The sequence below is a fragment of the Terrapene carolina genome, unplaced genomic scaffold (assembly GCF_002925995.2).
Source record: "Terrapene carolina triunguis isolate 2854851 unplaced genomic scaffold, T_m_triunguis-2.0 Scaffold23, whole genome shotgun sequence".
Lineage (NCBI taxonomy): Eukaryota > Metazoa > Chordata > Testudines > Emydidae > Terrapene > Terrapene triunguis.
The window spans coordinates 5309165-5334750 of record NW_020664374.1 but is presented as its reverse complement, the minus strand read 5'-3'; the positions used below and the strand labels follow the sequence as shown (position 1 = coordinate 5334750).

Sequence of the window (25586 nt, the reverse complement as noted above, 5' to 3'; positions counted from 1 at the left end):
TTTCCTCAGTCTAAATTCTTCCAATTTGTTGTACTCTGAAGAGGGGCAGGGGGGCAGTCACTGTAAAAGACCATTTTTTTTGGCCTTTGTGCATTGACTCTATTGGGTCTGACCCTTAATTAGGGCAATCTGCTAACATTGTCCATTATATTAGTTTAAATCCATTGATTCCACTGCCATTAACTCCAGTTTTCTCACAGGTATGAGATTTGACTCTGGCCAGGAGTTTTTACGGTCAGACTGCAACAAGAGTGAGAGGGAGAGGTGTTTCCAACCCTGCTCTCACTGGCCTCATGCTTGCAGTTGACCATTTTATTCTTCTTGAGGGGTGTACTTTCTATGGAATGGAACAATCAATTTGACCTTGTAGTCACTGGGGAGATTGTGTGATGGCTGGAGTGCTGAGCTGCTGTGCACAGTCAAGTTGCTGCATTCTGAACCAGCTGGAGCTTTTTTGGGGCAGGCAATGTCATTCCAATTACAATGTATTGCAGTCATAATCTGAAGGGCACAAAAGAGTGTCAGTGTCATAATCTGCATACACTTGGAGAAAAAGTATTCCTCTGGCCAGATGGGATTTGGAAGAAGGGACACTAGGAGCTACTCGTCCATGTCATAGAGGCAAAGAGTTCAGGAGGAACCTGAGACTGCGAGTTGTCTTGACAACCTGAAGACAGACCTCCCCTTCTCACGTGATAGTGATTGTATGGGTTTGGCTAGTTCTTCAGTTTCTCTCCTACTAGCATCACTTCCATCTTGCCTGGGTTTGGCTTTAGCCAGCTACTTTTCACCTAAACACTGCTCTGGTTTAGGCACTGGGACAGCTGTGTAGTGGTGCTGTGACATTTGATCCCTCCCTGTCCCTCCTCTTTCATGATTCCAAAGATGCCTCTTCATTCCTCCAATGTCTTCTTGCTACTTTCCTTCTCCCTTGCTCACAGCACAACTCCCAGACCCAGATCCTTTCCTTATTCTCTTCTGCACACCTTCCTTCCTTCCACTCCCTCCCCAATATTTGAATGTTTTTCACTATTTATTTAAAATTTGAGTCAAACTAACTGGAAGAACTCAAGATTCTTCAAAACTCTAAACACTGTATAAGTTTCAGAACTTGTCCCTGATCAGGGACAGGTGTGGGGGGAGGGGAAAGGTCAAAAAATGTACTTGTTTATAGATTCTAATAACTACTACCATAGCTTGGAGGTGCTCAATGGTTGCACCCACCGTGAAAATACATCTCTTGTGCCACTATACCAGAGCTCTAAAAATGCCTGTCTTCTTGTTGAGAGATAATACGTTGAAGGGTGATAAAACAATGTCCAAGCTTCCCTACTGGATATCAAATAAAGTATAATTGAATTAAATATTCATTGCACATCGCTTTGCAAATGATTAAAGTAGAGTTTGAATTGTAAGTGAATCTTAAAGTCTGGATTCTAAGGCACTACATCTTTGGGTGACATCTTTCAAATTATCAGGGAAAACTCACTGTGTGATACAAGGCATACATTTGAAATGCAGCCACATGACATTCATGGAAAAAGCCCTGAAGAGAGAAATATTGTGGACAGCAGAGAGATACTGTAGCGTACAAGCCAGTGCAAGCTCTCAGCCTCGTTTCCTCAAGCTTTATCGTGCTTGTTTTCTTGATAAAATTAGATTGCTTTATGTTGCCTACAAAAAGCGTCATTCAAATCAGGCTAATTATTTAGCATCAAACAGAAGTTGTGTGTATTTTAATATAAATATTGTAGGCGAGAATGCAGTGCATCAGGTTTGCATATGCTCTCCTCTGAGAGGTGTTCTTGCATATCTAGACTGCATGGGAACTTGGTCATGAGTTTGATGTATTTTAAAAATTGGTCTTCAAGGACTGATTCTGGTAAAATAAAGGCTCAAAAGAAATCATTCCTTGAATGGAGAAGGGTATTGTAAAGATTGTGTTGCAGGAAGGATAGTTTCAAATTTAATTACCTATAACAGAGTCATTTGTTATGGGTTTGATCAAAAACATCTGGGCTGAAATCCTAGCCTCTGGCTAGACAAAACTCCAGTAGATTTTTGAGGCCAGGATTTCACCCCTTGCATTCGTGTTCTGAAGTATGGAAGGGGTATTAGATTCCATTTGTCAAGAAAATGATGTATTATTTAGAAAATTAATCAAGTCTTCAAACTTTGGAAAGAAGTTCATTGGAGAGATTTAGAATGAGGAATAAAGACAGGAATGGAGATTGTCATATGCCTTGAGTGCATTCTTTGGGTTTCATTTAGTAAACAGTTCAATTTCTTCAGATAAGAGTGATACATTCTACTTGAAGTATTAATAGGAGATAAATGTTACTATAGACTGATAGCCTCTCATGTCAAGACGCAGCTGAGGAGCTTTTAATCTGCATAGTAATTCTGCATATTAAAAATATTTTACAATTTTGATGAAAAGTAATTACAGGGCATGTACAATAGTTGTTTTTATAAGCTAAACAATTCATCAAACCCAATGAATCCACATTAGACTAATGGCCTATAGCATTTCATCATACAAATGAATGTTCATTTTATTAAAGTCATACAAATGTCTAATTTTTAAAGCCTCCAAAAAAACACTTGCACCACAACCTTGTGAAGGAAGAACATTCTTCCTTGAAAACTAAATGCATGCTCTCAAATGGCCAAGGAAGGTAGAAGAAAAGTGGAAGGAGTATTGGATTCCAGGATAGCTTCAACAAGTTCTAAAAGAAATGGTTTAAGAATGCTCTAAGAGACCATGACTTCTCACATTAGAGGACTATCACCTCAAGTGAAGGAAACAAAGAAGAAATTGATACCTATTTTTAAAAAACAATTTTTTTAGTCATCTTATAACTTAGACGGATATTTTTAAGTTTCATGTAGCTCGCCAAAACAAATCACTTTTACTCATAGAGCTTTTGTGTCAAATTCCAGCTTGGTGAAATTTTACAGGAGAATTTCCACTAATAGTTAATGCACTGACAGCCACTGTAAATGAGAGAATAGCAAGTGCAAATTCCATGACTAATTCTAATTCTTAATTGTCCTTGTTTTGCATTTTCACTAATCAGAGTGTGAGCACAGTTTACATGAATCCACTTAATTGCCCCCAAAATACACTAAAATATCAAATATCCAGTTTTTCCATTATTCTGTCGAAAGGTACAACAGCAAATAATCATTGCATAATGTTAGCAAGATTCAAGTTGGTCCTTCAGTAATTCTCTCCATCTGTCACATACATACACAAAAAAAAATATTTAGGCAAAGCTGAGATGTTCAGTTTTGAACAGAAACTGTTATATAGGAACTAGCACTCATTCTATTCATTTTATTGGTATTTTACCAAATACAAAAGAAAAAGGAAGTTTTCCAAAGCTAAATCTCAAATTAGGCAGCTGAAACTTTCTTCTTGCTGAAGGGATGAAAGATGTGACTGTGATATGGGTGGGTTTAATCTTGGAGAGACAGTATGCGATTGGAAATGAGCAAATGTATTTTATTTTCTAAAATGTATTGACTGTTAGAGGGATTTATTATTATTTTGTTCTTTTTCTTTCACCCCACGTTGTCTGCTTATCAGGGTTCATTGTGGTATCTGAGCACCTCACAAATGTTAATTTATCCTCACAACACCCCTGTGAACTATCAGAGTATTATTATTTCTGTTTTAAAGATGGGGAAATGGGGCACACAGATTCAATACCTTCCAAAGGTCCCATAAGAATTCTTTATTGAATTCCTGGCTCTGCTACAGATATCGTCAATCCCAGTCCAATGTCTAACTCACATGACCATCCCTTCCTTTCTCACACACTGCTTGCTTGTTATGTACACCTGAATCCAAGATTTGGGTAGCCCACATAGAGAGAGAAGGGAGAGGCTTACACTCTCTGGCCCCACTATGCGGGTGAGTAGGCTAAGAGACAATTGAGCTCTAAATGAGACGAGCTGTTAAATAGAAGAGAATGTTATAAAGCACCATTTGAACATTTTACCAAACACCTGCTTGCCTGAGAGCTAAATTTACTAGCCAGAGATAAATTTGAAGGATAGGGTAGTAAGACTCAGAAGCAATGTAGTTGAAAAGACTGGGGAAGGGGAACAAAGGGGAAGGTGGGAGGAGGTGATGGGATTCCAGTTTCATCTTTCTTCTGACAATCTGGTATCTAACTTATACCAATGTTTTATATTGTGGCAAGTTTGGACTTATTAGTCTTTTGATGCTTTTAATAACATAAAAAGCCTTTCTGGTGTTTAAAGATATATTTGATCTCAAAATATCTCCCCCTCACTTTTGAATACTGATTGTTTCCTATACTAAATTTCCACTTATCTAACTCTTCCCAAGAATATTGAATCATTTCGCACCATTTATACTGACTCTAATTATTGGAGCTTTGTGTATTTCAACATGCACTTCAATTCAGAAGTGATTGCCCCAATCTTGTAAAGTGAAGTACTCCAGCAACTTTCAATCACTTAAGGTTAGATTCCTAAATTGTAACTTTGTAAAAATGAAAATAGTTTCACTCTTAACAAGGTTTGCTTTAGACAGATTGTTTGAGTGATAACAGAATATTCTTCTCTTTAGAAGAAACAGGTGTGAGGGTGACCTCTGGAGTATGCTCTTGGGTCTGATTGGAGTATGAAAGTGCAGTTTCCCCATCTCTGGGAAGAGAGAGGATGCAATTTACACTGATAGAAAACAATCTTGCCCACCTTTCAGATTGGAATGGGATTTTAGCCACAGCTTCCTAAATGAAAGGGGCTTTGCAGGCTATTGCTTCCTCTGAAAGGCTATAACACTACTAGGTGGATTTTGTGCAAGCACTCTTTGAGAAGGGTGGATTTAGCTATAGGGTCTGATTTTTATTCTCAGTCTCACCTGTTACACCAATCAATATAAGTACTTGATGCCGAAATACCTTTCAGAATCGGCTGAAACAGCCTACAAAGCCATGGTATGGCTACGCTAGAGTAATAACCACAAATACAGAGAGACCACTGATATGTGAAAACAGAGGAGATTAAAAAACAGACCCTTTTAGGCTACAGGGCATCTGAGTTGGAGACAACTGACAAGCACAATTCCTTATATTAAGGAACTCAGTCTGTGGCATATTGCAAGTATTCAGATACATCTATTACAGTAAAGGGTTTTCTGAACTGAGGAAGTTGCAGAAAACACTAGTTTTTACCTGTCTTTCAGTCCAAACTGGTTCTCAGTTGAATTAAATGGCAAAACTGTCACTGAATTCAATGGGAGTAGAAAGAACGTGGTTGTGCATGTAATTGGTAGAAATACTGTAAGTAAAGGAGGGAGGCTTAAGGTTAAAAGGCCCTGGTACAGTTGAAATCTGCAAGTCTTTCAATTTACTTTATTGGGAGCTAGATTCGGCTTGAATAAAATTTTATCTGCCACACCCATTTCTGGAACTGAAATTAGTTGGCTTGAATGGGAATGTATGGCAGTGGTTCTCAAACTTTTGTGCTGGTGATGGTGTTTCCTTACATCTTCCCACCTACCTCTTGTAATATCTGCACACCTTGATTTATGAATGAACTTTGTGAGATCAGTATCTGAACCGACTAAAATTTCAAATGAGAGTATCAGCTAAAGCTGGACACATTTTTTTAAAAAACCTGATCCATCATATATAAATTCTTCAAATTACTCTCTCCCTCTCAGTCTCATTGAAAGACTTTTACCCAGAACTTTAAAGGTACACATCCACTAAAATTAAACAGCAGAATGTTAGTGGAGGATGTGTATGTATACATTTTGCTTGACACTTACTTCTCATATGCATTGGTTGGTAATCTGTATCTTTCCCTCCACACTCAGAGTGAAAAACGATTGACTCATCATTGGAACCTTTTAAATTTTAATAGCAAATGAGCAGAAAAAGGAAAGGTGTCAAAACTTAAAGGCAGTAAAACAGCTGAAAAGAGGATATTTTGTGGAATATCTAGAGTTTGTAATATATTTTAAACTGTCTACAAGTGTGACTATAGAGCCATGGAAATTAGACAGAGAAAATCTGTTAGCTTTCGTTAGATTTTTAGTGCAGAATTATTTCCTAAAGTATAATTTATAGTGTTTTGTCCAGTTCCATTTTAAATCACTGTAGTAATAATGCTAAAGCATAGATAGCCGGCCAGCTGTATTCCTGGTTCTGTAATGGATTTCTACTGTGCAACATTAGACAAGTCATTTAATCACTCTGCGCCTCAATTTCCACATCTGAAAAATGGCAGTGATAGTATTTACCTTAGAAGTATTATGAGTCTTAACACTTGTAAAGCGCTATGAAATTTCTGAGAAAAAGAGCTAGGAAAGTGTTGTATTTTAGCTTAGTGCAGCTTACTGTGTTAATCCTGGTTTGTCTGCACTACATCTGGGAGCATGCCTCCTAGCTCAGGTAGACAGCCATGTTAGCTCTGCTTGAGCTAGTATTCTAAAAATAACAATATGGACACTGCAGCATTGGTGGCCACACAAGCCCATTTGACCCCCGGGGTCTGTATTCTGATAGCTAGCCTGTGCCACTGCCCCAACATTCACATTGCTATTTGCAGTGTGCTAGCTCAAGCTGAGCTAGTGTATGTCTGTCTACCCAGGCTGGGAGGCACTTTCCCAGCTGCAGTGTAGACATACCCTTAGTCATAATGGATCTCAGAGCAAGACAGCATTTCCTGATATTGATAATACATTTTATTGTATTTGTTGTTTGATTTGTAAAATGTGGCAATCACTGGGGTTTCTGGGCACATGTCATTATGCAGAGATGATCCCATTACCCCATGTTATATCACCTGGGACCAAGCCCGCTCTTCAACTCCTGTTTTTACAATGGGAAAAACAATTACAAGAGGACATGACTTGCAGAGCAGAGAGAAGTTTTACATAAAATAATTTCACTTAATATGTACAATACATGGGATAGCTCAGTGGTTTGAGCATTGGCCTGCTAAACCCAGGGTTGTTGTGAGTTCAATCCTTGAGGGGGCCATTTAGGGATCTGGGGCAAAAATCTGTCTGGGAATTGGTCCTGCTTTGAGCAGGGGGTTGGACTAGATGACCTCCTGAGGTGCCTGCCAACCCTGATATTCTATGAAAAGGGTCTGGTTGTGGGAGAGAGCCTCAGTATGATATGTTCAAGAGAAAACTAGATGATATTTTTGATTGAAAGATACACCTGTATAACATCACTAACCTCAGATAGAGTTACTCCTGATTTACATCAGGGTAAGGTGGAAAAGAACCAGGCCCACAGAGTGCAGATATCATAAATAAATAAAAAGAGTGATGGAAAGTAAGAGGGCAATGAATTAAAGGCAAATAGAGCCTGTCTCTCTTTCTGTGTACTTGGGATTGAATTTTTTAAGTAAAAAAAAAAAAAAGACTGTTAAATGCACTGTTTCGATAAATGCTTATGAAGGGAGCGGTTACTTGTTGGTGTTAGTATCAAATTTTCTTTCTTCACCTTTTCAGCAAATTTCTGAAAACCTTTAGCATATAAGGTGTTGATTTGCAATGTACGGCAGGTAATTACCAGGCTTTCTTCACACTTTTAGCAACACCTCCTACTCCTTGGCCTTATTTCACTAGGCTGGGTGTTAGTTTTTTGTCAAGTGCTTTTCCTGTGCCAACCTATGGCTGCAGATACCTCCAGGAATCCCCTTAGTACAGTGGTCTTCAGTTACTTCTCAGGAGCAAGATGGTGCAGTGGTGTTTGTGCTCTGCAAGCCTGTCACATCTGGAGGCATGGCGTCAAATTCCTTCATTCTCTTACAGCTGTGAAGGAGTTAGTTGGCATTTGTCCACATGACAAAAACATTACTGGTCAGCAAAATTTGCCATCTCTGGCATAATGCGAGCATAGTGCTGTGCAAGCCTCCCTTCAACCTCAGTCCTTATCCGAGACATCCTTTTTTTCTCTGGCCTCTCTTAAGCAAAAACTAGCTGAAAAGTGGAATAGCAGAGATGTTTAAGACTGGAGGGCAATGGGAGAGCTTGCACAGTGTCTGCCTGCACTATACCTAGCTTTCAGAAGCACTAACTTAACTCACAGGATTAGAGTATAAAATAATTTGTCCCTTCTCCTGCTATTCTGTGACTATTTCTGCTGGCCTACCCCCATCGCACTCATGCAGGCAAAACTCGCATTGACACCAATGGGAGTTTTGCATAATAATAAGTATGGGATCATCTGTTGTCCTGTGGACTTGTTAGCATTTTTCCCATTTGTCTGATTTATATAATAGTATATTCTGTTTCTCTTTTTGGCAGTTCTAAACATACAGGTTAGAATCTCCAAGCACCATACAAGCCTTGGCTAAAGGAAGAAGTAAAATTGAGTTAAGGTTTAAGGCTGGATTATGGCTTTAGGAGTGTACAACTGCAGCTTAACCAGTAGGTTGCTCCCTTTTTTTCAAGGCCCCTCCATATTTGTTGGGCCAAATTCTCTGCCTTAATAGTCTAGCCTGAGTCAAAGTCACCGTGGATTTGCATTTTCAAAAGATGGGATTTATGATGCAGGATCAGACCATTGTTCCATCAAGCCTCTAATTCTGTTGTCTAAGGGCTTGTCTACACTGGCACTTTACAGCGCTGCAACTTTCTCGCTCAGGGGTGTGAAAAAACACCCCCCTGTTTCAGCGCTGTAAAGCAAGTTTCAGCGCTGTAAAGCGCCAGTGTAGACAGTGCACCAGCGCTGGGAGTCATGCTGGGAGTCATGCTCCCAGCGCTGGTAGCTATGCCCCTCGTGGAGGTGTGTTTTTTTTAGAGCGCTGGGAGAGCTCTCTCCAGTGCTATGCTGCAACTACACAAGCCACGTTAAAGCGCTGCCAGTGAAGACGCGCCCTTAGAAGACTGAAGCAGAATGTGCATTTAACTTTTCTACTATTTAAACATTCTCATTAATTGCCTCCTCTGTCTTCCTTCTTGGTGGTCTCAAGGCATGCATGCAGATGCTTTGTTTCTTTTGGAACATAGCCTATCTTTCTGCATCATCACAGTTGGCCTTGATTGCAGTGAGTCCATTGTGGTTCTACAGTGCGGGAGGGGTGAGGAAGGGAGGCAGCCTGTAGAGAATCTACACAGAGGTACAGGAGAAAGGGCATGAAGACGGATGTGGAGGTCCTATTTAAATTGCTTGAAAATGAGGTCCTAATTTTTTGTTATCTTTTTCTGTGTAAGCCTTCTGCCAGGTGGTTAACGGCTGTGAAAAGAGTAGGGTTTAATATATTTAGGGTCTCTCTTAAAACATAAATAAGCTGGATTGATGCCTCCTCCAGAAACCTGGGAAAACTAAACACATCTGAGACTGTACAAACAAGGGGATCTCTATTAAGGGAAAGGGAACACAGACATAGCCTTGGGAAAACACAGCAACAGAATATATATGCAAATAAAAGGTCAAATACCCTCCTTCTTCTGGTAACTTTCACAAGCAAAAAAAACCCTCCGGGAACGCAACTGCCAAACCAAAAAAAAAAAAAAAGGTGTCCGGAATGCTGCCCCTGAAATTGTGCTGCCCCAAGCTCGTGCTTGGTTTGCTGGTGCCTAGAGCCGGCCCTGACGATAGTCTAACTCCCTTCACACCTGCTGGTGAGAATGTCCCACCAAAATCCAAGTTTATATATAGTTATTGTGACCTCACAAGCGTCGCTAGGGGAATTGTGGGTAAATAGTCTATACAAATGAACATCTCTATGGCAGCATATTTAATCAATAAATGGAATTGAGAGGGTTTTCCGCCTCTGGCTTCTAGTCATAGGACTTACATCTGTAACTATCAAAAGAAGTTTCTCTCAACAAAGCTGTCATTTATGTTATCAATATATTCCTTCTGCAAAGGGTATTTTGATGTTCCATTCAGTCAGTTAATAATTGGGTAGCTAAATCACCCATTATTATTACCATTGTAGCAAATTATTTTGTAACTTCATTTCTAACATGTTGATCTCTTAACATGGTCAGGTCTTCATATGATTTTTATCTGGAGGCTTCTAGTATAATCTTAAAATGAAATTAAAATTTAGCACTAACAATGCTTATCACTCATATCATGCCTTACAAAGTGCCCTACAGATGTCTCCCAACAGTCTCATAAGATAGGTGAGAAGTATTTCTTTGTTAATGTGGGGAAACTGAGAAAGCGGTTAAACGACTTGCCCGAAGTTGCAGAACTGGGATAGAACTCAGGAATTTCTAACTCTGGCTCCTGTGAGTAGCTTGAGTGCCCTCTGCAAATGTTACCTATTATTATTATTATTATTATTTATTATTTCCATGACTGTAGTGCCAAGGAATCCTAGTCATGGACCAGGACACCACCATGCTAGGCTCTATACAAACACCTCTGTCTCCTAATACTCATGCTGGAATATATTTTAGAAGGGCACACAGAAATATTATAGAAATACAGCAGTGGTTGCTTTGTTTGTTCATTTTTATTGGCAATTTTGAAGATGTCATAAGCCACTAGTTCAGAATAACTAGTTTTACCATGTTTAGGTCTTCTAAATTTTTATGGGCGCCATTTCTTTCTCACTCAGTAGGATCAGTAAGAGTTGGGAGTGCTCAGCACTTGGCAAGATTGGCTGCTTTGTTTATGAGAGCACACGGCTTTTCCAGTTACTATTTCTGACCCAGATTATCACCCTCACATCCACACACAGGGAGGTACCCTCTGGGTCTAGTGCAAGGCTCTAGTGAGAAGCCGAAGTCTCCTACTGGCAAAAGGTGCTGGGATTTCTACTGGGGCCCTATCCCTGGATCCATCTTTTATATAAGCCTTTGTGTAGTAGGTATCGGATAAATTCAAACTCTAGCCCCCTCTAGCTGCTGGAAGGAGGGAAAGTGTTTTTTCTCTGTTCATCCATTTGAGAGCCTTCTGGCTGTTATTGCTCTTTTAGAAGCGCCTTTGGGTGTTATGGGATTAGGGTGGGGGACGGACACATCTCCACCAGCTTCTGCCACAGCTTCTTGGTTGCTACAAGGGAGAGGAAGAAAGAAGTTTCTGCTATTCTACTAGCCCTCAGCCTACATTTCTTTGCCTCTTCTGCCATAAAAATCTCCAGTGCCAACCTCTGCTGCTCACCGTTCTGTGCATGATTCACAACTTGCCCACGGGTTTCTAAATGGTGGGAGCAAAGCTACCCCAAATCTGATGGACTTTACTTTATTGCTGCTTGGCAAAATGGTGACAGGCAGAAGAGCCATAGGAACTGTCTGCAGACTCAGTCTGGAAGATTACATTTGGAATGTTCTCCTCACAACCATGAAGGCTAGGAACTTTTTTTCTTTTAATGAAAGTTTAAATTGTGTAGAAGCTGAAGGGATAAGCCCCCACACTTGCTATGGAGTGATTTGCACTTGCCATTGGCAAATGGGTGTGTTTTTTCTAAGCATTGGAATAATTATTTTCTTCCTTGGTTCTATTTACTAGCTTTCTACAAGGGCTATTGGGACCTTGTTATCACACAACCTAAGTAGATGTCTACCTTAGCTTCCTTTCTGAGAACTGTCATTTGGACAGAATTATCCAGTGCCAGGTGATTACAATCAGGAATAGCAGTGCAGATGAATTCTTTTGTAATATACCATTTTAAAGTTGGTGAAAATGCTTTAAAGCTCTGCATTGTTAACTTACCCCTGTAAATAAAAATGTAGGAAAAATATTTGAATGTTTAGGATGAGAAAAACTAGAGAATAATGTTGTAGTTGCCTGAGCTCACTATACTATTTCCTTTACCCAACTTGAAAAACTTGATTGTGCTGTGCTGTGTCACATTGAATTATATTGTGTCTGGCAACAACACTCATCTATTCACCTTCCTTTCAACCTGAATATTGCTATACGAAAACAACTCTATACCTGTCATCCTGTCATCAAGCTAAATAGTCACCTTTCTTTTGTGTCTCTACCAGTTACCGGCAGGCCCATTATTTGCATGTACATTGTTCAGTTAGCCAAATAAATAAAAAATAAAAACCCTACTGCTAGGGTCAATCATTTAAAATATTAATCTTCAATGGGCTTTAACATTATTTAATGGAACAGTGAACATTAAAGGAATTATACTTTAGTGTCTGTGGGTTTTGTAATATTCCAATATATGCCAGTCCAGAAAGAAACTTGGATTAGGAAAAAAAGCTTAATAAAGTGCTGTATTGGTTACAGTTTGTGCTCCATGATAAACTTGTTGGATTTTGCCTCAAAAAGTTGTAGTCTAAAGACAATGTGACTGCTGTGACCTTGCATCTTGAGTGTGACTGGCATTTTAAGGGTTATTTCCTTAAATTTAAACAATACCTTTCTGCAATGCAAATAGTTAATTTAATGCTGTTATTTTATTTTGACTAATTTTATTTCCACACAGAAAAGTTGAAAATTTGCCAATGATTAGTTATAAAGCAGCTAATGTCTGGTTTACTTCTAGAGGATAATAGTGATTGCACACATATTTTTAGCAGGACATTTGAAGGGACTAGAAAAATAACTTACGTTGTAAGAATATGGATCTCACTTTACATATTTCATAGCAAAAATTATGAGCCTGAGAGAGTCCTTCGAGTGGAAGAGATTAAAACCATTAGACAGTTCCAAATTGGTGTGACTGGCTTAAAGCCTCTGTGGAATAATGAATGTCTTTGAACCTGAAGGGGAATTACCAACAGACATTTGGTCAGATTTTGATCTCATTACCACCAGTGTAAATCATTAGTGACTTAAATGAAGTCAATGGAGTTCCTCGGGAGTTACACCTCTGCAAATGAGAGCAGAATCTAGCTCATCTCTTCAGGATCTGAGAGATATTTGAAATGCTTAAAGTAAGATGCAAACACTGCCAAGGAGGATTTCTCCTGTGTAGCAAAACAAACTGAGAAAGAGCAACATCTTCCCACGAGGGGTCTTCTCCAGCTTTGAGCAATACCTAGATCCTGGTGTCACACACAATAAGAGAGTCTTCATGTGTTGGGAGATGAGGTTAAGCGCAGATCTATTCTGGAAACTAAGACCAGGTCTTCACTTAAAAAATAGGTGTGCTTTTAATATTGGGATTGCTTTCTCATTGTAAATCCTAGTGGAGTCAAGGCACTGTACTTTTAACCTAGATGTAGTTAGTCAAGGCCTATGCTCTTACATGTAAGGTTTGTGACACAAGTGGAGCAATTAGGTAATAATGCAATCCACAAAAGCCAGCACACTAGGCAGGCAGCTGTCTATGCCAATGTCTATCCGCTAGCCAATGGCGGATACCAACGAGAGGAGCATGTGCTATGCCCCTCCTCTCTCTTTGAGATAAGCACCTAAGTCCAGACTGCAGGAAGGTACCTATCTCTGCTAGCCATCCATGAAAGGGAACCCATCTGGAGTCAGGAGGCTCAGGGTATGTCTACACTGCAATTAAAAACCCATGGGTGGCGTGTGCCAGCTGATTCAGGCTCTCAGGTCTCAAACTGTTTAATTGCAGTGTAGATGTTTTGGGCTGAGGCTGCAGCCAAGCCTGAATGTCTACACAATTAAATAGCCCCTTAGTCTGAGCCCTGTGAGTTCAAGTCATCTGCAATGGGCCAGCCACGGGTGCGTAACTGCAATGTAGACATATCCTCAGGCACCTATGGCCTTTCTTGCAGGAATGCGTTAGGTGCCTGCTGCACTCCACACAAAACAGCTGGAGGAGGAGATGGTGGTGCTCACCTTATAACTTTTAGACCAGTAGTTAGAGTACTCACCTGGGATGTGGAAGAGGTTCAGTTTCCCTCCCTCCCTCCAAGGGAGAAAGGATTTGAACAGGGGTCTCCCACCACTCAGGAGCGTTCTCTAACCACTGAGCTATGCAATGTTCTGATGTAGGGCTTCCTCAGTCTCTCCTGTTCTAGCTGTTCCACTATGGATAAATAATTGGAGCAGGGGGACAGTACCCACTGTACTCCTTGGGCCCAATGACTATTTAAGTATTTATTCACACCTGAACGGTCATTGGGACAAGACAGAGAAGAGACATCATGGATTGCTTTGGGGCCTAGGTGGGAGGCAGCAGTGCACATGCAGAAACATAGGCGCTGAGGGAACTTTTACCCTGAAAACTTAGGCACTGAGTGAGTTAAGGCACCTACAGGGTTCAGCAGGAGTTTTGTGGATAGCAGTGGAGCCTAAAACTGTGCCTTAAGTGCCTAAACCTGAGATTTAGGCACCTAAGTCTGGGGTCTAAGTATCTAAGTACCTTTGTGGATTGAGTGATGACTGGGCCTGATGACTGGCCTGTCAACTTTATAAACCCAGTTCTGGTGAGAGGGTTGGGTTTTTCCTTTCCCATTCCTCCAGCATTAAACACCACTCCATTAGCTTCTCTTCCTCATCACGTGTCCAGCGTCTGTCACTTTTCTGACTTCTTCCCATCTATCCTTCCCTCTCTCTCTGCTCCTCCATTTTCCTCTCCTCACAACCACCTCATTCTCAGTGACTTCCACTTCTACTAAAATGTAGCAAAGTCAGTGCAGTGAACAAAACTAATGATGCACGTCATTGAAATAAGTGATGGGGATGTGTATCCGAGATACAAAAAAAAAGCGGTAGGTTGAAAGGGAGGATATGGAGAGAAGGGGAAGGAAGCAGGAGGCATATTTAGAGTCAGAGGAGGTGGAAGATAATATACTTGGGGCTAAGGAAAGCAGTCCCATCTAAGGAATTTTTTTTTGGAACATCACTACAGTTGAAACTGCAAATATCAGTACAGAGAATGAATGAAAATGGAATAAACCTGAATATACTGAACAGACAGTTGTGGAATAAAAAGAAAATGAGAGAAAAAAACAGTCTGCATTTGTGTAGGCTTCCCTCATCACTCTTCATAGAAGTTGTGTTGGATTGGGATGGATTTACCTCTACTGTGGGCTATTTTCAATGTACATTCCTATTTAATGAATTCTTATTTATCTAACTTTGTCAAATGTGCCCATTAAGTAGGCACATACATATGTTTGTGCCCTGTAGGTGCATTTGTCTTTACACATGCATATAATTGTAGCACTGTCTACAAATGGACCATCCTGCCCCCATCATCAATAAAATCCTAATGCTTCTTATCCCAACTCATACCAACCCCCTGGGGAAAATCCTAAGGAATAGATCTTGAAGTGAAGGCTCATTTGGGCTAAGGAATATTAGCTTAGAAAGAGTTAGTTATTGTTTCTTTGTGAAAGTTTTGAAATGTTGGAACTAAAAGATTTCCAAAATTCTTCAACTGGAATTACTTTTAAGGAACTCAGGCCCTGATCCAACAAAGTGCTTAAACATATGTTTAACTTTAAGTATGTGAATGGTCTCACTGAAGTCACTGGTGTGAAATTGGAACAATACCCTGGAGAATCAGGCCCCTTGATTCTGTGCTGAAAGCTGCTTTGTGGCAGGACCTTTTTGTTGTTCATGCATTTGCTGTATTTTTCCTGCGTCAAAGTCCCCTCAGCACTGGGCCCCTTCTTGTTCCCTTGATCCATTATGCTGTAGTCCACCTCCAAATTGTTGTCCTCAGCCATTTCATCCATTGTTTCAGATTGGCACTTGTCAGTGCTGTGTCATGTTACAAAGAAATCATCCAGCTGCTGCTTTGGCCACCTTCCTCCTTTCGTTTGCACGTTCAGTCATCATACTACCTTCTACCATATGCACCTGTACATTGAAAGAGCCAGAATTTACCAAAGCATTTTGATAGAGTCCAAAATGCCACACAAGTTACAGAGCCCACATAATGTGATAAGATTGATATTTAATAAACCATTATTGTTATTCCTTTTTAGCAACTCTAACAATTCTGCTAAGTCAAACTATTTTCACTGGATGGCTGAAAGGAAAACATGTGGCCTAGAGACTATTTCTTTGCCAAATTACAAATTTCTGCCTTGTCTTGTTTAGGCACAAGAGCTGTTCATAGAAAAGTTGCAATTTCTTATTTCATTCTGGAAAAAAAAAATCTTCTTTTTTTTTTATTCACTCTCTTCATTTTCAAAAACTGCAGAGGCATTTTTGCTTAACATTTATTTTCAAGTGTCCTCATGGAGAGAGCAGACCTGGAAAACATCAGCGAAAAAGGTAAAAGCTTAGCAAAGTAATAAACACCTGAAAAAGGCCTTTGGAATAGAAAATTTAGTAGACTACTCAGTGCTCACTCCAGCTGTAATTTCAACCTTAACTCTTAGGAGCCCCTTATTTATATGAGTGGACAGTTACTCAGATAGGTAGTCAGTGGGGCTACTCCTGTGAATAACTGCTCCCCCAGGTGAATAAGATGGGGGAGGCAGCATAATCTAGCCTTTAATGAAGTTTTATTTATTGGAGAATATATTTATTGGGGCAGGTATACACACAGCTCTCATTTTTTTTAAAAAAAATCCTTTTTAAAAAATGAGGGCACACCTAAACATGGGACAAGGGCTACCCAAAGAGGATAACAGAAATATATGTCCTTTCAGTTACAAGGAAAATTGTGAATTTAAGATACCAAGGGTGGAACTCCTGGCCTTGTTGAAGTTAATGGAAGTTTTGCAATGGACTTCAGTGAAGCCAGGGTTTACCCAATATGTATATGGGAAGAGAAAACTCATGGGAGCAGCACAAGTAGTGTGTTTAAAGACTACTTTAAAATATGGGATTGTTTCTACATTTTAGGGGGTTCCTTTCTTAGGTAACACAAAGTTAGATAACCTTTGGACAGATCAAAGCCTACTGCTTTTTGAGCTAGTGTGAGACTATTGTCTATTTATTTGTATTATACTAGTGCCTTGCAGCACGAGTCATGGAACAGGATTCCCTGGAGCTAGGTGCTGTACAAACAGGGCCTTACAAGCTAAGAATAAGATAAGAGACAGCAGATGGAGACAGACAGATGGGGAAGTACAATTAAACAATGAGACCATATTGGTCAGCATGGTATGTGGTGGTCTTGGCACGCTTGCAGCCTCACTGTTGTCAAGTTTTTTATAGACCTGACAGCAAAGGAGTTTTCAGGAGGAATTTGAAGGTGGATAATGAGGTAGCTTTGTCGATGTTTATGGAAAGTGCCTCCAAACCGTGTGGGACAGCATGGGGAAAAGCGCAAAGATATTTGTTTGAAAATGTGGTAGTGGAAACTGGCATGACAGGCTGATTGGAGGTGAGCACTGACAGCTCAGTAGGAATTGAGAGATACTGGTAGGGCAGGGAATGACAGTGAAGGTGGTGGTATCTACTCCACTCCCTAGGGACACTACTGCTGCAGACTAAAATATTCAACACAATTTCTCTTCCTGAGCATCCAGTTGTTTACTCTCAAAAGAAAGAAAAACCCCATTAATTTTACAAATGCCACATTTTTTTACATTGAAAGACTCCCCACATCTCTGATTTTATTTTATTTCTGTAATTTATTTTTTCCCAAAGCAATTAAGTTGAAGTCATGGCTTGTTCAATCTTTCTTCTTGTTTAGCTGGAATTTCTTTTCTGTTGCTGCTGTTGGGGTTTTTTCATATAAGGCTTGATTGTGCAACCCTTAAACCACATTGATGTAATCCTTACCCACATAAAGAGTCCCTTTAATTAAGCCGTGGTACTGTCCCAAATTGATGTGTCAATAGAAGAGGCTTTAGAGCAAACTGGTAAACTAAACAGAAATAAGTCACCAAGCCTAGATGGTATTTGCCCAAGAATTCCAAAGGAACTCAAATATAAAATTGCAGAACTATTAACTGTACTATATAACCTGTCGCTGAAATCAGCCTCTGTAGCAGATGACTGGAAGGTAGCTAAATGCTCATTTTCTAAAAAAGTGCTCCAGAGGGGATCCTGGCAATTACAGGGCAGTGAGCCTAACTTCAGTACCAGGTAAATTGGCAGAAACGATAGTAAAGAACAGTATTATCAGACACACAGATAAACATGGTGTGTTGAGGAAGAGTCAGCCTGGCTTTTGTAAAGGCAAATCATGCCTCACAGTCTGTTAGAATTCTTTGAGGGAGTCAACAAGCATGGGGATAATTGGGATCCAGTCGATAAAGTGTACTTAGACTTTCAGAAAGCCTTTGACAAGGTCTCTCACCAAAGGCTGTTAAGGAAACTAAGTAACCCTGGGATAAGAAGGAAGGTCGTCTTATGGATCAGTAACTGGTTGAAAGATAGGAAACAAAGGTAAGAATGAACAGTCAGTTTTCACAATGGAGAGGTGAACAACGGGGTCCCCCAAGGATCTGTACTGGGACCTCTGCTGTTTGACATATTCATTAATGATCTGGAAACAGTGAAAAGTGAGGTGGCAAAGTTTGCAGACAATAAAAATTATTGAAGATATGTAAGTCCAAAGCAGCCTGTGAGAAGTTACAGAGGGATATCACAAAATTGGTTGACTGGGCAACAAAATGACAGATGAAATTCAACATTGATAGGTGCAAATTAATGCACATTGGAAAAAATAATCCCAGCTATAGATGTACAATGATGGGTTCTAAATGAGCTTTAACCACCCAAGAAAGAGATCTTGGCATTACCATGGATAGTTCTCTGAAAACTTCTGCTGAATGCGCAGCAGTGACCAAAAATGCTAACAGTATATTAGGAACTATTAGGAAAATGGTAGAAAATAAGACCGAAAACATGATGACACTATATCCATGGTGCGTCCACACCTTGAATATTGTGTCAGGTTCTGATTGCCCCATCTCAAAAAGGATATAATGGAAGTGGAAAAGTTTCCGAGAAGGGTAGCAAAGACAATTAAGCATATGGAACAGTTTCCATATAAGGAGAGACTGAAAAAGATTAGTGCTGTTCAGCTTAGAAAAGAGATGACTAAGGGGGACGATGCCATAATAGAGGTCTATAAAATCATGAATGGTGTAGAAAAAATTATTAGAGAAGTATTATTTACCCTTTCAAACAACACAAAAAATAGAGGTTACCTGATGATAGGCAGCAGGTTTAATACAAACAGCAGGAATTACTTTTGTCACACAACTAACCTGTGGAACTCATTGTCATGGGATGCTGTGATGGTCAGAAGTATAACAGGGTTCAAACTGGATACATTAATGGAGGATAGGTCCATCAATGGGTATTAGCCAAGATGGTCAGGGACATAACCCCATGCTTGGAGTGACCCTAAATCTCTGACTGCCACAAGCCAAGAGTAGAAGACAGAAGTGGATCACTCCATAATTGTCGTGTTGTGTACACTCCCCCTGAAGCTCTGGTATGGGCCACTGTTGGAGACAGGATGCTGGGCAAGATGGACCAAGGTCTGACCCAGTATAGCCATTCTTATGTACTTACGTGAGTAAGAGTTGCACAGTTCTGCTCATAATGAACAAAATATGAACTAAAACAGATAAACCCTTAAATATGCACAGGGACATATGTTTTTATATGTTTTTAATATTTTTATATTCTATAGACTGGAGTGCAGAAATGTTGGGAAGTGGATATCAGGAATTTTGTTTTTACGGTTTTTCTTGTTCAGCTTATTTGTGATTTTGCTCCCTATTATTGGGGAAGCAAACGCAGAGCCCCTTCCCAAAGGGTCTGAAGGATATCATGCTGCTAACTGAAAATTTCTTATATTATCCCTGTATACATGTTTGACTAAATAAACAACCTGTAAATTGACTTGTAACAGCTGCCATGCGTCTTTAGACAATAGAAATAGCTAAGCCGAAATTCTTAAAGGACAGATTGTTGCAGGACAACAACAATAACAACAGAATGTATTCAAATAGAAATGACTACATTTTTCTAATTGGACATCTATCATTTGTGTGTCATCAACCTCAGTCTTTTGTGAACTATTAATACTAGAAAATTATATTGTGGTTGATAAACTTAAGTGTTATGTTCCTTTAATTGCCTACCAGATTTGTTGTTGTATTTTTTATTGGCCAAAGTTGAGTGATTCATTAAAAGTATGTATGTATTTATAATATGTACCTTATAGCCTTATCTGTATTGCTACTGTGAATTAATGAGTTATTTTTTTCTCTTCATGTAGTTTTCCCTACACAAAATGGAAATGTTGCTATCGTGACTGGAGGTGCTAAAGGAATTGGTTATCATACTGTGAAGCATTTGGCAAGACTTGGCATGCACGTTATAATAGGTACTGTCATTATTTTGTCAATACAAATGTATATTGTGCCTCTGGGACTAAAATCTTAAAGAAATATCTGTCCATCAGTATAACTAAAAAGATGCCTGGTTGTTACGGAGCCAAATCCTGCCAAACCTTATGTTATTTAAAATGTTTATTACGGCAGTGCCTTGGGCTGACCAAGAGCGGGGCCCCATGGTGCTAGGCCCTGTACAAACACAGAGTGGTAGATGGTCCCTGTTCCAAAGAGCTTACACAAATCTCTTTTGTAGGAGTTCTAATGCTTAGTCCCTCTGAATATTTGGCCCATAGTTTATGTTGCAAGCGTTTTTAAGAACTAGTACTGGAATCCTTTCATGCAAAAAGCAGTCAGTGTGAACATATATATAAAAACACACACTTGAGCCCAGTAATTTGAAATACATTTTACAGTGGGCACACTTTAAAATGTTCTTTGTACTGATTTTTAGGCAAAGTACTACTGTTATGAGCAGGTATTCCCCCTACTTAGGATGTGGAAGACTGTAAAACTTTTTTAAGGTGTCCATTCTACATTAGGAGGAAATATTATGAAAAATTTAAAGGTATTTTTTAGTGTATGGGGGGTGGTTCATGTTTTGTCCCATGTAATGTAACTCAAAAGAAGTTAGAAAAATTGTTCTAAGCAAAGCAAACATTGAATTATCCACACATAAAAATATTAGGAAGATTTTGAGTCATCTTTCACTCCAATTCTGGGGTTTTCTTGGATTTTTTTTTAATTATATAATGTTTAAAACACTACAGTATATTACCTAATCTTTTCCTGTTGCTAACCCACTAGCTTTTAATTTAAAAGAATGTAATTTAGAGCTATTCCAAGATTACTCTATTTGTGTTTAATTATACTTCAGCAATCCAGAAATTTAACTTTATTCAAATGGAAAATATGACTATATTAAGAGTGAAAAGCTACTAGCAGCGGTGGATCAGTCTATTCTCAGTCATGCAGGTGGGAATGCAGAGTATAGGGTGACCAGATAGCAAGTGTGAAAAATCGGGACGGGGGTGGGGGGTAATTGGCACCTATATAAGAAAAAGCCCCAAATATCGGGACTGTCCCTATAAAATTGGGACATCTGGTCACCCTAGCAGAGTACCTCCATTAACATTAAGGGAGTTACTCTGGCTTAGCACAGGTGTAATGCAGAGAAGAACCTAGTAGTATATGTTTTAAAAGTCACATCAAAATCAAGCATCTGAAAACACAACCAGGTGCTACTGTATTTTAGCTAATGCTGTCACTATTACTATTGCACTCAAAGTATCTTTATGTATTTTTAAGGTGAACTGCAAAAATTTTACTCAAAAAAACCCAGTCCCTGTGTCATTTTTTCTCCCCTTTCTTTAGGAAACGTACAAACACATTTTGGTTTTGTTTTCAAAATAATTGTATATCATTTAAGGTAGAAATGATGAGAATTATTTCAATCAAGTGCAATATCTGAGCCAAACCCTGACCCAAGCACGGAGCCCAATCAGAGCTTCACAGCCTGGATGGGTTCTGCATCCATGGAGCCCTCCAGAAGGGAGAGGCCCCCTCAGCAGACTCAGCAGTCACTCTGGCAGGCGAGCCTTGTCCTGTTTGGCAGTGCAGCGACATTTCTGCACAGAGGCAGGAGGAGAGGGGGCAATGCATCTACCCCTGGTGCCTGGCCAAAGAAAGAGTTAGAGGACCAATTGGCCCCCTCACAGAAATGTATGTGACAGCTGCAAAGGAAGCTATTGACTGGTAACAAGTAGAGTCCATCATGTGCTGACTTACCATGGTGATGGGGGCAATATAAGAACCTCAACAGAATCCCAGGAGTCGGTGCTGAAACTACGGGTGCTGGGGGTGCTGCTGCTCCACCTGGCTTGAAGTGGTTTCCATCATATCCAGGGTTTACAGTTTGGTTCAATGGCTTTCAGCACCTCCACTATACAAATTATTCCAGCACCTCTGCCCCCCGGGGCAATCAGTGCAGGAACACAGTAGCAACCTCTTCAGTAGCTTCCATTCACCAGATATGCTTTTTGAGCCCTCAGGTTCCCTGCACAAGGGAGATAGAGAGGTATGGCTCTTGTCACTGTCATTTTCTCTTATCCTGTTGTCCCTCCTCATCAGGAGATTTAAAGCAAATTCCAATTCTGATTTCCTGTCTTTATTCCCCAGTTTTAATCTATAACGGCTACTCCACCTTCTGCAGCAAACTGGCGTTCTGCACAATTCGTTAATTTCTTTTGGGGATAGAGAAATATGTAGAGGTTAAAAGAGAGACATGAACACTAGATAGTGCGGGGAAAAACTTGACACCTGTGTAGTCAATGAGGGTTTTGCCATTGGCTTCAATGACTGCAGGATTTCACCCCAAACTTTGATACTAAAATATTTAATTATTAGATCTGATTCTCAATATATCTGTGACCACAAAGAAGCTTTTCCACATACTTCCACTGTTGATGCAAGAGCCTTCCCCTCTTCTGTAGTTCCTGCTGTCTGGAACAGCTGTCATGTATGTCATGGCCTTATTATGGGCTCCCATCTGCTCCCATTAAAATAAATAGCAAAAGTCCTAATGCCTTCCATGGGAGCAGACTTTGGCCATATCTATATTACCAGCATTACTATACTGGTATAATTCCCAATTTGGACACTGTTATTTGGAATAATACTGTTAATGCACAAATTCAGCTACACTGAAAAAAGGGTTGCTGTAATTCTGAATAAGAGTATTTACACAGTGAGTTATACTGGTATAACTATAGTGGTGTAGTTCATCTCATGTGAAAACTCAATATAATGTAATATGACACCGTTGGGAGGGTTATCTGCAGCAGGAATTATATCTCTGGATCTAAAAGCATGAGCCTCCGCTGCCTGAGCTAAAAGACCCAATTTTGTCACCTTAAAGGTTGTAGGGATTCATAAACCTCTATGTGGTCCAGCCACTAGGAGACAGAACCACATTGGGTATGTCTATTTTGCAGTCGAGTGGTGTGATGGAAGCAGGGGTTCACATACCTGAACTAGCTTTCATCGCATGGCAGCTGCTTGACCATGTACCCAGGGTTCCATGTGTGTGTGGGGCTAGCTCGAGCAGCCACCTATGCTGCTGTGGCTTCCCTACTATTGTTAGAAATTAGGTCAACTCAAATTGTGAGCTGGAGTTTAGACTGATTCAAAGCTTGTGTGCTTTAAGACCTGCCATGCCCCCTGGGTGTTCCAGCTTTAGAATGAATAAAGAAATATTTTGCTGTGCATGTGTTAAAAATTGTGACTTTAAACATTTAGAACTTTAAGTTGGTCTCTTCCTTAAATCTCAGTGAGTTAATAAAACAAGCCTAGCATAGTGATTCTAATTTGAGCTGTTACTTATGTGAAAAAAAGTCCATTTAGCATATATGGGGAACAGTTGGGTGTTTTTCCCCACCTGTGTCCTTCCATCCAACTCATATACGCTTTCACACCCATAATTCAAAACAAAACTGAACCAACTTTGTTCAGACCAGGGGCATAAGTAGCGGTAACTCTAAAACACTACCCCTTGTAGCACTTAAATGAGACATCACACGCAGTAAATCGTGTAGCTCTGTGATTCCTCTGTCTCCTTTCTTACACGAGGAGCGAACAGTTTCTGACACTTGAATTATCATTAGGCTTCTGAGTTAGCTCCTTACTGACAGGAATTGGGCAGTTCACACTACTCAGAGCTATTGTTCCAGATTCTCTGTAAGCATCTCTTCATCAGTTACACGAGTCACATTTTTAAAGTTTTCTTCATAACCATTACATCTGTAAACTGAACTATTTAATGGAAGCTGAGATTCTGGATCATGATACCAGTTTCAGAGAAGCGCTAGGATGCTGCAGTCAGCTCAATCTTAGCCTGGGTTCAAACTTGCAGAACATTCCATTCACTGAGTCCAAGCATGGAAAACTTTAGATCAAAAAGAATTTGTATCCAAAAATTATGAGCAACTGAAAAAAGGGGTTTTAATATGGAAGTTAGAACTCGCCTTACCTGTGGCAGGCACTAGTTACTGAATAACTGCCGTAATATGGGCTTGCTGTTCTAGTTTGGAATTACAAATATCTACTTTTGAATTTCCCCCTTTGTAAGGGCTGGTGGTACTAAAAGTGGCAAATTTTGATTTGAGTGGCAATATCTAATATAAAAGCTCTCATTCTTCACAGCTTTGCACCATCAGTGAAAAGTGAGTATAAAGCACAAAAGTTCTGATTTGGCAGCATTCTGTGCACGCTGGGCACAGCTGAAAACGCAAGGTAGTGGAAAATCAGGCCCATACTGTGCTTCTTTTGAAGTGTAATCATACTATAAATACACTTAATCTGTTGGAGCCTCACATTTTGTTACAGATTAATAAAATTCCACTGAGAAACCCAGCACTTACTTGAAACCCCTTCAAGTCCAGCTGCAACTGTGAGAAAGCAAATATCTTTGTCACCTCTTTCTGTTTTATCTGGTTTCCAATTTTCAGGTTAGACTCCTTATGCTCTAAATCAGTCCATTCTAATACAGTATGTTAAAACCACAAAGGTGACTTTAGAAGGATAATTAAATCCTATCTAGAGAGTGCAGTTTTTCATTTTCAAAGATAGTTTGATTTAATTTTAATTACAGAAAATTTATGTACGACACTGAGTATGTCTACATTACCTGCCGGATCGGCTGGCAGCAATCGATCCAGCGGGGATCGATTTATTGTGTCTAGTCTAGATGCAGATGCGATAAATTGACCTCCGAGCCCTCTCCCGTCAACTCCTGTACTCCAGTGCTGCGAGAGGCGCAAGCAGAGTTGACGGGGGAGCGGCAGCAGTCGACTCACCACGGTGAAGACACCACGGTAAGTCGATCTAAGTACATCGACTTCAGCTACGTTATTCACATAGCTGAAGTTGCGTAACTTAGATTGTTTCCCCCCCCCCCAGTGTAGATCAGAGCTAAGTCTCCTCTCACTCTAGATTGTTGCTGAGAGATATTTGAGTTCTAGTATGTGCAGGAAAGCATTTCTCTTCCTAAGTGAGGAATATTTTGTTAGGTTGGTATGCACGGCAGAGTTAGAGTTGAGCAGTATTTCATACTTGAGAGCTTGTTTTCTAATTCTCTTATGAGCACTGAAAAACATATAGTGGATTGCCTAGTAATGATCTCACTTTAATATTTTACTACAGTAGTTGCACTACAGTGAAGGCTACAAGAGGTTCAGCTATCACCCTCTATTTTTACACACACACAACTTTCCAAATCATTCACATGTTTGCTGAAATTTCCCCAGTTTAGTCTGTTTAAAGACAATTAAAAAGTAAAACCTGAGCAAAGCCCCTATTCCTTTGTTTGGTTAGGGATAGCTCTATTGTTTTGTCCCTAGTCAAACAGAGCAAAACGTGTACTGAGTGTAAAACCATCAAT

At 39.9% G+C, this 25586-nt stretch overlaps 1 protein-coding gene across 1 annotated transcript in view; it reads left to right on the top strand.

Annotated features, from left to right (window-relative positions):
• The window catches only part of LOC112113620 (dehydrogenase/reductase SDR family member on chromosome X), a 227248-nt gene that overhangs the window by 24866 nt on the left and 176796 nt on the right, over positions 1-25586 (top strand). Inside the window, exon 2 of the mRNA XM_024209969.2 lies at positions 20035-20142. Coding sequence (XP_024065737.1) covers positions 20035-20142 — 108 coding nt within the window. The remainder of the gene's footprint in view (positions 1-20034; positions 20143-25586) is intronic.